The sequence below is a fragment of the Talpa europaea genome (genome assembly GCF_964194135.1).
Source record: "Talpa europaea genome assembly, chromosome: 7".
Classification (NCBI taxonomy): Eukaryota; Metazoa; Chordata; class Mammalia; order Eulipotyphla; family Talpidae; genus Talpa; species Talpa europaea.
The window spans coordinates 98988366-99004081 of record NC_140074.1 but is presented as its reverse complement, the minus strand read 5'-3'; the positions used below and the strand labels follow the sequence as shown (position 1 = coordinate 99004081).

The 15716-nt window shown below is 38.1% G+C and overlaps 1 protein-coding gene across 2 annotated transcripts in view; it reads right to left on the bottom strand.

Annotated features, from left to right (window-relative positions):
* AKAP10 (A-kinase anchoring protein 10) overlaps positions 1-14707 on the bottom strand; it is a gene marked incomplete at its 5' end in the record, with an annotated part of 44670 nt that extends 29963 nt beyond the window's left edge. For both annotated transcript variants that reach the window (XM_084239281.1, XM_084239282.1), the window contains 3 exons: positions 3502-3688; positions 7966-8013; positions 14620-14707. In XM_084239281.1, coding sequence (XP_084095407.1) covers positions 3502-3688; positions 7966-8013; positions 14620-14707 — 323 coding nt within the window. The remainder of the gene's footprint in view (positions 1-3501; positions 3689-7965; positions 8014-14619) is intronic.
* Between the last annotated feature and the right edge of the window lie 1009 nt (positions 14708-15716).

Here is a 15716-nt window from a genome sequence, read left to right as displayed (position 1 = left end):
TTCTAACCAAGCAAAAACACAACTGTCCAATAATTACTTAAATTTTTAAAAAATTCATTGTCATTCAATCCTTAATCTCTTTTCATGGAATTCAGCTAAATTATATTTCTAAAAATCTTTTTTTAATTTACATATGTATTTTTTACATCAGTGCTCATTTTTGTACAATGTTTGATTTCTCCTCTCAGGTGTAATCCCCATAGAATTCCCACCACAAAGTCACCCGTGAACCATCACCATAGTCTCTTATGTTCTTCCCTCCTCTGTTCTGCTCCCTCTCTCCCTAACCCCCCTGCCACTTCCCCCAGCGAATGTCTCTGATTTACTCTGATTTATCTTTTGCCTACTAGATTTGTTTTTGGGTTGTTTTTTTCCCCGATCTTTTGTTTGGTTCCACTATCTTCCTCCTATGAGTGAAACCATCTGATATTTTTCTTAAAAAAATTTTTTATTATAGAAGTCCCATAGTATCAAGCATCAAAAAAAAAAGCCTATAAAAAATTCAACCACATTAAGAAATCTCACCAAAGCAAATTAATACAAGATAACATTTTTGCCTGTTAGATTTTTTTTTAAGTAATAAACACTAACAAGAGAACAGCAAAATAGGCAACTCTGTTAGTCACTGATAAGACTGTAAATTGGCCAAACCTCTTTGGAGAAGTACCTAACAAAATACAACGAAGCCATAGCAATCTGTATGATTTTCAATCTAATAACTAACTCCCCTTCTAAGAACTTGTTCTGAAAAACTGTAGATGTGTGGATATAGCTAGAAAAGTATTATGAACTCCCAGCATTATTTATAACAGAATTAAGAGTAACTCTGGGATTTTATCTTGGAGAATAAAACTAAGCTTAATAAAAATATGTTTATTTTGTATTTAACTAAATTTAGGTCATAATTATAAGCACAAGTAAATTATTAAAATTTTTAAGAAAAAATTTTTTACTTTCACAGTATGCTATAAAGAGGCCCATTTTCATAAAATTAACTGAGGGCTTCACTAATTTTTTAAAAGGGTCTTCTTACTCCTTTGATTTAAATAATTTTCTTTTGAAGCACTTCAGGGGTCATTATCTTTGCTGACTGTTATTATCAATGTTAACTAGTCCATCTTTGTCATTATCACTCTGATGAACTTCAAGAAATCCTGATCCTTTGCTAAGACTAAGAATTCTTTTTAATTAAACATTTAATTTTGACATAATGGTAGATTCACAAACAGTTCTAAGAAATAAGAGATCCCATCTGCTACTCAGTTTTCCCCTACAGTTACATCAAGATATTGACATTGATATACTCTATCAATACTATTCAGATTTCTCCAGGCTTACTAGTACTCATTTGTGCCTGTATTTAGTTCCACTCCATTTTATCACCTGTGTAGATTTATGTAATCACCTCCAAGATATTTTTTTTAAAATATTTATTTATTTATGTATCTAAGAACTGGGGTATAGGCCAGAGGTGCAGGGTGTGAGAGGATTCACCAGACAGAGTGGGGAACAGAACAGGTGGATTAACTGAAATATACTGCTGAGGGGAGCAGGTGAGACAGGCGAGGTTGGGGATTCAACTCATGCTGCAGCAGCTACAGACAGCTTCATAGTGCTGCACCTTAACCCCCTGCAACACCAAGGAGGCCCCCCAAGATACAGTTCTAATACCAAAAGGATCCCTCACATGGTCTTCTCTAACCTCCACCATCCGTAATCTTTGCCTAACACTAACGTGTTCTTCGTTTCTATAATTGTGTCATTTCAAGATTATAGAAATGGAACCATACTGTATATAACCTCTTGGGGTTGGCTTTTGTGTCTTAGCAAAATTTCCTTGACACTCATCTAAGCTGTTATGTATATCACAGTCTGTTCCCTTTTATTGTTGAGGTACAGTCTATGGTACGACTGTACCTGTTTGTTTAATTACCTGTTGAAGGACATTAAGTTTTTGGCTTTTAAGCTGCTATAAAGATTGGTATAAACACTTGTGTGTGAATGTAAGTTTCCAGTTCTCCGGGATAAGTGCCTCAGCGTGCAAATGCTGGGTCACATGGTAATTGCGTGTTTAGCTTCATAGGAAACTACAAAACTGTTTTTCACAGTGATTACCATTTTACACCCCCATCCACAATGTATGAGTAATCCAGTAAAATGTACATTTAACTTTATGATCCATATGAGTGTTGGCAGTGTACTGCTGAGAATAACCCACGATGACTTTAACATCTTGGCTTTGAATATACAAAATGTTAATAAGCAGAGAGGGATACCAAAAGAGACATTAATTTTATTAGGAGTTGATTTATTCATTTTTTTTTCTTTTTAGCTTTTGGTAACATGACATACAACTTTTTATTTTATTTTTATTTATTTAAAATTTATTTTTATATTCCCCATACAATTACAACACCCTTATTTTGACCCCAACCCTCCTTTCCCCGCTCCCCCCCCCCCAGAGTGTCTCTGGTTCATAGTTGTTTGTTGATTTTGATATTTTCTTTCTTATAGTTATTTTTTTTCCTGGTCCCTTATTTAAGTTTTCTAGATTCCTGCTATGAGTGAGACCATCTGGTATTTTTCTTTTTCTTTCTGGCTTATTTCGCAGAGCATGATCCCATCCAGCTCCATCCATGTTGCTGCAAATTGCATGTGTTTATCTTTTTTGTTTATCTTTTTTGAATGCTGAGTAATATTCCATGGTGGACATACAACTTTTTATAAGCAAAAAACTTTGGGTAATAACTATTCAGAAAACAAGGATCTTTTCTTGCATATCTTTTATTTGGGGTGGGTAAAGACGAGTTATTTTAACATAATGGAGATCCTACTATACATATAACATTTCTCAGACATTTTTCCAGGTCCTCTTCAGACTTTAAAAAGGCTACATAGTATGGATATTCTAGAGTATGGGTATACTACAATTTGACTACTTATCTAATAAAGATATTTATATGCTGTTCCTAATTTTTTATTATCACAAAAAAAATGCAATGAATAGTCTTTTACACACTTGTATGTTCATTTTTGTGTGTGTTATGTGAGCATATGTGAGGGCTTATGTTTTGATAAATACTTCAAAATTGACATTCAAAGTTATTCACCAATTTGCACTTCAACTTAATAGGAATGGTTACTTTCCTGCATGTACATTAAAATTAAAAGTATCAATCTTTAAATGTTTGTTAATATGTTAGGGAGGAATAACTATTTGTTTCAACTTGCATTTCCCCATGCATTAGTAAAGTGAGACATCTTTTTCATATATTTAGTAGTCAAATGTGTTTCTTCTTTAGGAAATGGTTCCTTTTTCTACTTCATATTTTATATAGAGAACAACATAATGCCATCAATTACACTTATAGCTGTTATTCTAGTTTAAATACTTATTTTAAAGCCCCTTCCAATTACAAGGTTAATATCCTTTACCAGAAGCTTCACATGTTATTCTCAAACCCTTCTTCCCATTAGAAGTTATCAAAAAGTGACAGTTACTTACCCAGGTCACCAAAATGAGCGGCCTCCATGTGGCTTGGCTGCTTTTTAAGTGTTGCTGTCCTGCTACTTGAAAAGGAGTCCATGTTGGCAGAAATGGCATTGATTGCAACATGACTTGGTCCTGCAGCCTCCAGCAAGGCATGATTTTTAGTGCTTTTTTGTGGGGAATGTACGGATATTGAAGCTATAATTTTTCAAAAAATTGTTAAAAAATTACACACAATTTGATAATCTAAACACTGTTTCAAAAGAGGGCTTTAGGATAACTTTAAAAATTTTATAACTTTTTTTTAAAGATTTATTTATTTATTTATACAAGCACTGTGTACAGTCAGAAGCACCGGAGGGTGAGAGGATTCACCAGAGCCAGAGTGGGGAACAAAACAGGCAGAATGATGAAGTACACTGCTGAGGGGAGCAGCGGGCACGGCAGGAGAGGCCTGCGCGCCATGTAGGACCCGCGCCAGCGGCCGGGGATCTAACCGGTGGCCAGGGATCTAACCGGCGCTGCAGAGGCTGCGGGCAGCTTTGCTGCCCAGCACTCATCTGCTGCGCCACCGGGGAGGCCCTATAATATAACTCTTAAGTTCTCACATGACAAAATTTACTAATGCCCTATTAGTATTTATAACTCAAAATATTATGCCAAAAAAGTGAATTGAAAGAAATCTTCGAGAATTTCTATTGAGGATATAAAGTGCCAAAGCCAGGTAGCGTTCTGAAATATGAACCTTTTCAATTCCTTAATTCTTGCTTGCCTAAGGGACAAACCTAAAATTGCAGAATAAAAGCTTGGGGATGGGGGGTAATCAGAAAAATGCTCTTCAGAATACTTATTTTACTTTTTAATTAACAGAATTTTTCCATTTAATAAAAAGCATTTGTGATTAAAGGTAAAGCATACTTAAAACTTTACAAAATAGTCTGAAGAAATACTAATATCATTAACTTTGACTTCAAAAGGTTAGTTTCCAGTATTAAAACATTGTCAAAGCAATCCTATAAATTTGTAGCTACAGCTAAATTAAAATTGTATGTATCCTATTTATTTCATACAAATATCAATGATTCTTCTCAAAGGTTTTTAAAACATTTTGGTTTAGTACACTGCCATAGCAAGGACAGAAACGATACAGGTCACTTAGCATTCCATACCCTCAAATACTCTCAGATAACTAAACATGTATCTACTAGCACCACTGATTTTACTGAGCAGTCAACAAGGGCTCTCAATCTTAGCTAACAGTTCGCAGACACAGAATCTAATACTGCTAATATTTTTTTTTTAAAGATTTTATTTATTTATTTATACAGGCACTGGGTACAGTCAGAGGCGTGGGAGGGTGAGAGAATTCACCAGAGCCAGAGCGGGGAGCAGAGCAGGCTGAAGGACCGAAGTACACTGCTGAGGGGAGCAGCGGGAGGCAGGAGAGGTCTGCGTGCCATGTGGGACCCTCCTCCGGTGGCCGGGGAGCAGCCGGGGATCGAACTGGCGCTGCAGAGGCTGCGGGCAGCTTCGCAAACCAGCGCTCAACCGCTGCGCCACCGGGGAGGCCCCACTGCTAATATTTCTTAAAAATAAATACCATAATTCATTTAATCTTTTACTCTTTGAGATGACTGATAGAATAAAACAGATAAGAACATGAATGTCCATACCTGTTTTCCAGGTATCTATTTATCTGTCATTCAACAAGAGTTAGGAGAATCATGCAATGGAGTTTTTTTCAAATAATTTTTTCAACTTGAGAAGAAACTCTTTCATTTTTATTTTTTCATGATAAATTGAAGATAGAAAATAATTTCAGCAAATTTATAAATAGTAGTAGCTAATTTTTTTATGTACAAGTTACAAATAACATTCTGTAAGAATGAGATTTTCCAATTGTTTTCTAGTTAGATGTTTACATTTTATAAAATCTACTAATTGGACTTTTTCTTCCACTTTCTTAACATCTCTAGCAGAAACTCACAACTCATTTTGCAAGTTCCTTCCTCTTAATCTTATCTTTTTTTGGTTTCCATGGTATTCCACTCTTTTTAATTTACTCTATCTGTTCATCCTCCTATTCTTTCAGTACACATTTATTAATTAGATACAACCTCTTTCTTTTTCTGTTCTTTTTTTCTTTCTGCTAGAAGACACATTTATTCTCAAACCTTCAATTGTTACTAGAACAATCTTTTTTAGCTGTAAACTCCCTTTTCTACTAGTTAACAGTGTTTAGGCAAGTCAAAAAGGTGTCAACCTTAAACCTCTCTCTCCCTTATATCTCATTTTTTTTTTTTAAGATTTATTTATTTATGCATACAAGAACTGGGGCACAGGCCAAAGGTGTGGGGGGTGAGAGGATTCACCAGAGACAGAGTGGGGAACAGAACAGGCAGAATGGCCGAAATACACTGCTGAGGGGAGCCACGGGAGAGACAGGAGAGGTCTGCCACACCATGTGGGTTGCTCCGCTGCCGGTGGTGATTGAAACAGCACTGCAGAGGCTGCGGACATCTCCACAGCACTGCGTTCAACCACCTGTGCCACCAGGGAGGCTCCAATACCTCATATTTAATCAATGACAAAATTCTGTCCATTTTACCTGCTAAATTGAACTGTCTAGATCTCTATCACCACCAATATTGCACAAGCCACCTAGAATTATTTGTTTAATGTTCATCTCCCCTATTGATCTGTAAGTTTAGTGATGAAAGGATCCAATCTTTTTTGCTCATTGTTACAGCCATAATTTTATCTAATGTCTAGAACAGAATAGATGTTCAATAAATGATAGCTACTATTTGGTCTATCTGCAACTATTCCATGAGTAAGTTTGTCCTTCTAACCAGAGAGCAAACTTCTTGAGGGTCTATTTCCTGTACTGCTTCTGTATTATTCTAAGGTTAAGTCAGTTAATGTCAAGCACAGATTACAATCATAAGTAAAGCACAGGCATGGGGTATTTTAGCCTAGTACAGATTCAGAAGTTAGGTAGTCCAATCTTTTCATTTTACAAATGAAGAATCTGAAGAAAGTTACTAGACTTCCCAAGCTCACAGTTAAAATGGCAGAATTTAGAATACAAGACTGCTGTGTGTGAGACACATCAAAATTCCTTTTCTCTATTACAATCGTATCTAATCTTCACATGCCTCTGCTTGCTACAGGCTTTTAGTCCTTATCAATGCCAATCAAATTTTGCTTCAAGAAAGCAGTATGGAACTCTCCCTAGGATGAAAGGTTAGCAAAAGTGCCAGTCCCTCCTTTTTGCTATAGGCCTAAGTGGTTGCTGTCTTAATGGGCAAGTTCATGAAACTCAGGAAGGTGGTACTGCTCTTGGTCAGATGCTATCCTTAATGCAAAGTGACAGCTGCTATGGACGGGAAGAAAATCACCACAAAGATCAAAGATTAAGTCTTTTGTGCAAATTTATAACAAGGTACTCTGTGGATATCCCCTTGGACAAAACTGTTGTCAATAAGGATGTCTCTAGAGATCTGCTCTTAAATGCAAGGACTAACAAGAGGACCAGGTCAAGTTCAAGGAGAGGTACAAGACTGGCAAGAACAAATGGTTCTTCCAGAAGCTGCAATTTTAGGTTTGTTCTGTTTGTCATTAAAAATACAAAAAAAAAAAAAAAAAAGGAGTATGAACTAATGTGAAATCCACTTGACTTCAACATTATCAGAAGTAAACAGAAAATAGTCTGAAAGGTACCCTATTTCTTCACTAATTCTGTAAGTCTCTACATTATAAGTAAGCAAATTGAACATATAGTTAATACCCACTGCTAGTCACAAAACACAAACATTTGAAAGAAAAATCTAAAAAAGTAGCAATCCACAAATTTCATGTAATAATTGCACTGATGAAATCTATATGGAATGGCTATGGAAATAATTTCTATTATAATTTTCTCATTCCAATCTTTGTACATAGTCAAAACTACAGTCCAGATTACAATCCAAAAATAGCATGCTCTGACCTATAATTAAGGACAATATATAGATTGCAATAAACTACCCAATAAATTTTAAATTAAGGTCATTCATCCAAAGTAATAAAGAAATAAAAACTGTAATCAACCACACTTCTGGATAAGCAGCAGAAAACCAAGCCTTTTAAGTGTCTATGCTTTCACACAGTTGTCAGACTACAGTTAAGACAACTACAGACTACATGTTTTGCTTTTTATTTCTTTTAAATAAAGTCAGCTAATTACTTTTAGGGGACAATAAAGAGTATTAGTTCATTGTTATCACTAGTACAGTCAACAAATGAATAGTAAAATTCTATTATATGTTAGGTGCCAAAGAGTACATAAGCTAAAAAAGGAAAGTAAGTCACAATCAAAAATTGTAAAACAGGGCAGCAAGGATTAATGCCAAAAGGGAGACAATAACAGAATTAAAGGATTCATAAAAGCAAAGCACATCACTTTTGAGTACAATGAAAGCTACTGAACTCACCTTTAATTGACTTCACATCTGCAGTTTTCTCTTGTTCTTTGCCTTTCACTGTAAGATGAAAGACTATCATAACCACCTTTTGCAGTCAAAAAGATATATTTTATATCAATACATTGTAAAACTTAGACAAGTCTTATTTTAACAAAGGAGTATTCAAGTTCTATAATAATGGACTAATTTCCTTAAAGGGGGGGGCAGGGCAGCTGTTAGGGGAAGTTTCTCTAGGGAAGTGACCTTTGAACAACATTCAGTCAAAAAGACTTAGAGTGCTTAAGGAGAGACAATGTAAGAATACCAGAGTTCTGGCTCTGCTACTTATTACCACCTATGTGAACTGGACAACATCCCACTTTCTCTGAGTTTCAAGTCCTTGATTTATAAAATTACTTATAACTTTAGCACCTACTTTAGAGGGCTGCACATGAAAAAATAATGTGTCACCCACTGAAGGGGATACTAAAACACATCCTGAATAAAAAGAGTTCTTTGTATATCACATCTTACTCCTTCTGTGTAGTCCACCCACAGTATCAGCTGCAAACTTTCTAAACTTCTAATGCTCAAAAGTTTAACAACTTCCCTGAATAATTATACAATCTCTCCTCTATTAAACAAAACAGTAGAAATATTATTATAGATATGCTAACTATGTAATATCCAAGAAAAGAAGGAGCAAGGCAGTTTAAGCCAATGTGAACTCTTATTTTAATCCTCTTTTCCTGTGTTTTTCCAACATTATAGACTTTCTATAGCCTCACCATGAAAAATCTCAACACAGACCCTCTTTCCCCAACAGATCAACTTGTCCTGATCCTAAAATCTTCACAGACAATTTAAAAACAGCACTGACTTGTTAATTACTTAATTTGGGAGAAGAGCTCCTATCTTTTTTTGTATTAAATCTATTGAGGAACACAGTATACCTCTCCATTTATTTGGGTCTTCTTTTATATCCCTTAATTATGTTTTATAAATTCCATAAAGATTTCAGTCTCGTTTTTATTGGCATACAGAAATACAACTGAAATTTAAACACATATATGAACACGTACATTTTATAAGAACCCAATCAAACTTTAATGACTTTTCATGGTACAAGTGCAGATTTTCTTGAGTTTTCTAGTACACAGTCATACTTATCTGGAAACAATGACTCTTTTTGTTCCCCTCCTCTCCCAAAGCTTAACTTTTCTTTTTTTGTGTATGTGCTATTATGAAGACTCTATTAGCTTTTTGTTGCTGGTAGGTCCTGAATATATTTTCCATGCTTTTACTTTTAACCTTCCCATGATCCTCATAAACAGTACATAATAGGAATCCAATCTGAAGATTACTGTGTTTCTACTGTCTGGATTAGCCTATTTCTAACTATTTCTGTTTACTGTAATAACACTCTTTATTTCTAAGAAAGAACATTCTTAAAACTAAATATAATATGAATTTCTTGATTTCTCTTCGAAAGTCTATCTATTTTGCTTGATATATTTTGAGACCAATATCAGGTGCAAACCAGATCAGAATTTTATCTGACTAGTCATCTGGTCATTTCATCATAATGTGGAGGCTTTTTTATCCCTAATAATGTTTTGTGCTTTAAAGTATTTCATTTGCTACACAAGCCTTTTTCTGATTAACACTGTCTGGTATATCTTTTCCACCCATTTATTTTCAATTTCTCTATGTCCTTAATGCTTTGGTTGTATACTCTAAAAAGTAATTATGACTGAATTTTTTTCCATAGTTGCTCTGGAAAGTAACTATGGCTGAATTTTGGCTTCTGCTAGATTTTCAGCCATACAGATTTTAATTTATTTGTATTTATTATAATTACTGATCTATTAAGATTTCTGCCACCATATTTTGTACTACTAGCCACGCTTTTTGTTTGCCTATTTCGATTACGAAACATTTAAAACAAAGAGTTCACCTTAACATGAGGAACACTTAGAGCTAGCAAATCTTAACATTATGCCACATATGCTCAAAAAAATTTAAAATAAAACAGCAGGTCCAACTGCAATTTCCCTCTCATCTCACTCCTCTTCTTCCTACACAAGTAACTTCATAAACTGAATGTTTATTGTCTCCACCTTTTTACCCTTTACTATAACTATGTATTCATAAACAATATATAGCACTGACTGAAGGTTTTTTAAACTTTATACAAAACACTCTACCAATTATCCCCAGCAGAATACCCTAACCAAACCAAATCTTGGTACAGTCAGTCATCCCTACCCTTCAGGCTTTCTCAAGAACTTCCTGCAGGTAAACACCTTTCTCCCTCTACTGATCATTCCTATCAGCATACAATGTGCCTTAGCTTCAGTTGTCTCCAAAAAAAAAAAAAAAAAAAAATCCTTTAACCCAATAGCCCCCAATTGTCCCTTTTCACTGCAAAATTTCTTGGAAACGCTGTCTTTCGTTACTATGTTTTCCTCACTTCATCTCCCCTCAACCCATTACACACACTACTCATACAACTCATCAATTATTTCAACATTATCTAACTAGGAAGCTACTTCCATTTATCGTGACCTTTGCAAGTGACATTCAAAACAATACTACCTACTTTTCCAAATGTTACCATCTCTTCGTTTCCATGAGATTGTACTCCTATATGCATGGCATTTTATTTTCGATTCTCCTTTGCTAATGGCTCATTTTCCTTGACTTCAAAAACCTAGATTAATCCAAGTTCTCTTTCAGGCAAGAAAGCGTTCTTGCCTATGGTTTGGCAGGGAATGGTCACTCATTCACCCCTTCTCAGGGAAGGGGTTATAGCCTGTTTTATAACCAGTTAACTTTTCTACACTTCCTTTGCAATTAGTTATGACCATATAAGTAGATTCTCATCAACAGAATGAATAGAAATGGAACATCTGACTTTCTGGTCAATGCTTCTTTTTCCACAATACTTTACCCTTACCATAGGTCAGAAGACTGAGGACAGACAGAAGGGGCTATGACCTGGCTTTTATAAATGAGACCATACCCTAGGGGAAAGGTCATTTTGATTCCTCTTATCCCAAGTTCTGAGCCCAAAGTCTTCCACTTATTTTTTTATTCCCATCATTTATTCAAGCTATATTATTTCAGACCCAGCTCATCCTTGACTCATGACATTTGTACTCCCAATTCTCTCTGGCTTTACAAGGCTGGTTGCCCGCAGTCAGACCTAAGTCTAAACACTATTTTCTCAGACAAGCCTTCCTTACTATATGAATTGTTATAATGACACCAACTGTCATCAGGTGACCTACTCCCATGTCATCGTTTAAATTCCCTGAACAGTACTTATCGCTAGCTGAATTTTTCCTTATTTTTATTTACTCTTTTAAGAAATATTTACTAAATTCTTAATTATATTCCAGGCACTTAGTCATGGGATGCAGTTATGAACAAAAATCAGAATCTATCCCAATAAACTACATAGTGATAAATGCCATAAAGAAAAATTAAGTAGGACAAGGGGAAGGGACCACTGGGACCAGGGGCTGCAATCTGAAGTAGGATGGTCAGAGAAAGTTTCACTAAGATGCCAATTGACCAAAAACCTAAAAGAGGTAAGGAAGCAAAGAGGCGGGTATTTGTGGGAAGAGGTTTCCATGTAGAAAGAAGTATAAAAGGTCCAGAGGTGGGAATGTACTTAATAAGGAAGATAAAATAATTGAAATGATGGAGAAGGACAACAGGAGACAAACAGAAAGAAAATGGAACCTAGATTATGGGGGGCCAAGTGCTGGAAGTCACTGAAGGAATTTGAACAGAGGTGTGGCACAATGCATTTTGTAAATATGCCATAGAGGTCAAGGATGGAAGAAGGGAAGCCAAATTGAGGCTGTAGCAAAATAATTCTGCTTCTTCAATCTTCAAAAACCAGCTTCTTCTTGACATTTAATCTGAGATGTGAATGACAACTTCTCAGAAGACTTTCTTAACCATCCAGCGTAAATACAGCAGGATGTAAAATGGCTAGGCATGATGAGAATTGGTTGGATTGGGATATGTTTTGGGAAAAACCTAACAGATTTGCTGATTGATAAAACATAAAATAGGAGAGAGAGGCTCAAGAATGTACCAAAGTTTTAGCTTGAGCAATTAACAGGCCAGAAATGCAATTTACTGAGAAAATCTGTAGGAACAGTTTTAGGAGCACTAAATCTGAGCTGTACATATAGTAAGTTAAAGATTTATCTGCTAGTCTATTGTATCTACAAATAGAATAATTTGTAGTCTATCTATTAAATATCTATTAGATAGAGGTACAAAGTAAAGTAGAGCAACAGTTGGATATACTAGTCTGGACTCCAAATGGGAGATATTAGTATGGAAGTGATGAGCATACAGTTGGCATTTTAAAGTGGTATTGAAAGAGTGAATGGGATCCCTAAATAGGACAATTTCCAGCTTCTACTTGTCACATTCAGTCTCCAAAAAACATCTAAGGCCTCCCTGGTGGCACAAGGGGGTTAAGTCTCAGCACTATGAAGCTATCCAATGCCACTGCAGCAGAAGTTCCATTCACTTCGAGGGAACTGACACACAAGGTGCAGCAGACCTCTCGTTTTGCCCGCTGCTCCCCTCAGCAGAGTATTTCAGTAGATCCGCCTGTTCTGTTTCCCACTCTGTCTCTGATGAATCCTCTCACCCTCTCCCCACCTCTGGCCTATATTTATTTATGCATAAAAGAACTGGGGTACAGGCCAGAAGTGTGGGGGGTGAGAGGATTCACCAGAGACAGAGTGGGAAACAGAATAGGCGGATCAACTAAAATAGACTGCTGAGGGGAGCATGGGGATGAGACAGGAGAGGTCTGCTGGGCCATGAGGGTAAGCTCCCTGGCAGGGGATGGAACTCGTGCTGCAGTGGCTGGTGATATAGCTTGATAGCGCTGAGGCTAACTGCTGCACCAACAGGGAGTCCCTCCAAAAAAATATCTAAAATGATTTTTTTAAAACATAAAATAAGATCACTCTTTAAAAAATTTAAATACTATCTACACTTAGAATAAAACCTAATCTTGGCTTATTAAACTATGAATCCTTCTACCTCTTTACAAACAAATCACAGGTCTTCTTTCCTTTCTTGAAGGTCACTAAACTCTTGCCTCACAAGCTACAAACATTCTATTCCCTGTTTTCTAGGATGATCTTTCCTGGCCTCTATGTTACCTTCTATTAATCCTTCAGTTCTAAGTTTTAAGGTCACCAACTATGGTCTTTCTCTTATACTCAACCTAAATGTTTCTTCACTTGGGTAATGTCTTTTGTAACACTTTACTTAATTTCTACAAGTGTGTACACACACACACACACACACACACACACAGATTTGTTTATTCATTGGTTGTCTCATCCAAAAGGCAATAAGCTCCATCAGTGCAGGGACTCTGTCTTGTTCAGTGCTCTGTAGTGGGGGTTCACTACAGTGTTTGGCAAACAGCAAAGAGTCAAAAGTATTGGTTGAATAAAGACAATAGTATGTTTTGTAACATGCAATGTGCCTCATACACAGAATGCTTTTTTCCCCCTGAAAACCTAACACTTTAACACCATTTAACAGTTATTAACACCATGAAAACACTTAACCAATAAAGCTTCCCGGTACCATCTTACCCGGTACCATCAGTACTGTTTTCATTCATTCACCACATAGCATTAGTTTCTATGTAGTTAAAAAGAATTTTTTAATTCATAGAGTTGAATGGGGGCTTTAGAAATCATCTAATTTTCAAGTGAGAGAGGAAAGTAAGTTAACAACTTTCTATCCCAAGTTAAATACAGTCAGGAGCAGAACTGTCATGGGAACCCAAGCCCCTGTTTTAAACTAGTGCTTTATTCAAAACCTGTTTATGTTCAGAATATTTTCTCTGAAGCAGTAAGTATAGATCTGAGAGCTACCTACTATGGTCTTTCTCTAATATCCAACCCATTACCCAAAAAGACACATACTTAATCACTTTGGATAGGTACTGGTAATGAAAGCTAATAACTTTATCCAGAATCAAAATCAAGCTGCCTCTACTTAAAAAGTGGGCAGTTATTACAAGTGAAAATCAGAAATTTAAGTAGTTTGTTTTTAAAGTTAAGATTCTAGTAGATAGTAAACTTGCTAAGTCATCAAAAGAAGTAGTCTTCATCAGGGAACTTTAAAACAAGTAGTGTTATTTTAGGAACAGAATCCTTCCTCCTACCTATCCAACCCCCCAAACAGTGGAGCTTGGAAAAGCGCCCTAATAGAAGAAAACAATTTTTTCACGTGTTGCTTTTAAACATAAAGCCTTCAATATTCTGAAAAGCCAGACTTCCGTAACAAGGCACTAAAAGAATTCTTTTTCTTGACCTACTGTACAACGAACGTGTACACACACCCCCACACACACACCCCCAAAATGCTGTTTTTACTCAAACAGGCATTACTCTGTATGGGTTTCAACAAACACTTTGGGATCAGCGAGACCATGCCCTTCTGACCTCGCACGAGGCCACCGTTCCCTCCCTGCAGAGTCCCAGAGCAGAGCGAGGCACGCAGGGGGCGACTGCGCGGAGACCATGGGCCTCGCCACCGCCAGGAGGAAGCCCTAGGAGGCCCACCAGCCCCACCGCCGCCCCAGAGCCCGGCCTGGCTCCCCGCCGGCGCCCCCTCTGCTACCTTTCCGCCGGAAGAAGGACATGGCGGGGCCCGGGTCGGGGCGGAGGGCGCGGGGGGACTGTCGCGGGGAGGGACCGGCTCCCCTCATTCAGCAACTGGCCCGGACTTCCGGGTCCGCAGCGACTGCCGCACTAGCCTGAAAAGAGACCCTTCTTCCGGGTGTGGGCCACACCGCCTCCTCCAGAAGCCCAGGCAGCGCCTGCCGCCATATTATCAACAAGCCGCCCGCCCGGAGTTCCGGTCCTTCCCCGCGCGAGGCTTCACGGGAGGTCGCGCCGCCGGCCCCGCCCCCTCCCCGCCTCCTCTCGTGGGTGCTGGGGCACGCGCCCACGGCGCCCGCGCCGCCCACATGACCCTGCGCGCGTGCGGCCTGCGCCCCTTGCCCGAGACTCCGTTTCCGATGCGGGTTTCTGACTTGGGGCGCTGACCTTCGGCGGAGCGGTGCAGCCCACGTCCGTGCAAAGCGAGTTCTGCCGGGGCGGGAGGTGCTCTGGAGCCGCCATGGGCTGGCGCCTCGGGTGCTGGGCACCGGGCCATGGGATACCTCCAGAGCGTGCCCGTGTCACGGGCAGGGCCATTGCCACCTCTCTCTGGTGTAGCCCCACCGTTTCTCCGTTCGAGTTTGACTAAAAGGTGTTCCCTTGCAAAAGCAGCTTCACCCTACTTTGTGACCAGCGTTTTCCCAGGGAAGCAGATCCCAGGCTTGTGGGAGAGAGGTAGAATTCTGCAGATGGGAAATAACGCATAACCTGCTTTATGCGGCTCTTTTGCTCCTCTCAGTCATAGTGACCTCAGCAATGAAAAAGAAGTGGACATATTTTCAAAACGCCATCCCTGTAAATGCTGTAATTTGAAAGGAACAGCAACACAAAAACTCTTCAATATTTACCTACTAAAACTGCATTGAATCAACCCTCGAGCCATTTTTTTTTTTTTAATCTTCCAGTCCCTCATGTATCCCTAAAGCTGGATGAAGCAAGCTTCCCACCTTTAGTACCCCTCACCACAACAACTGAAGTGTAACTGTAGCCTGAGTAGTCATTGTTGCCATGGACTGCTGTGGGGAAGGAGCTTGGAAGATAGTAGCACTCAGTAAG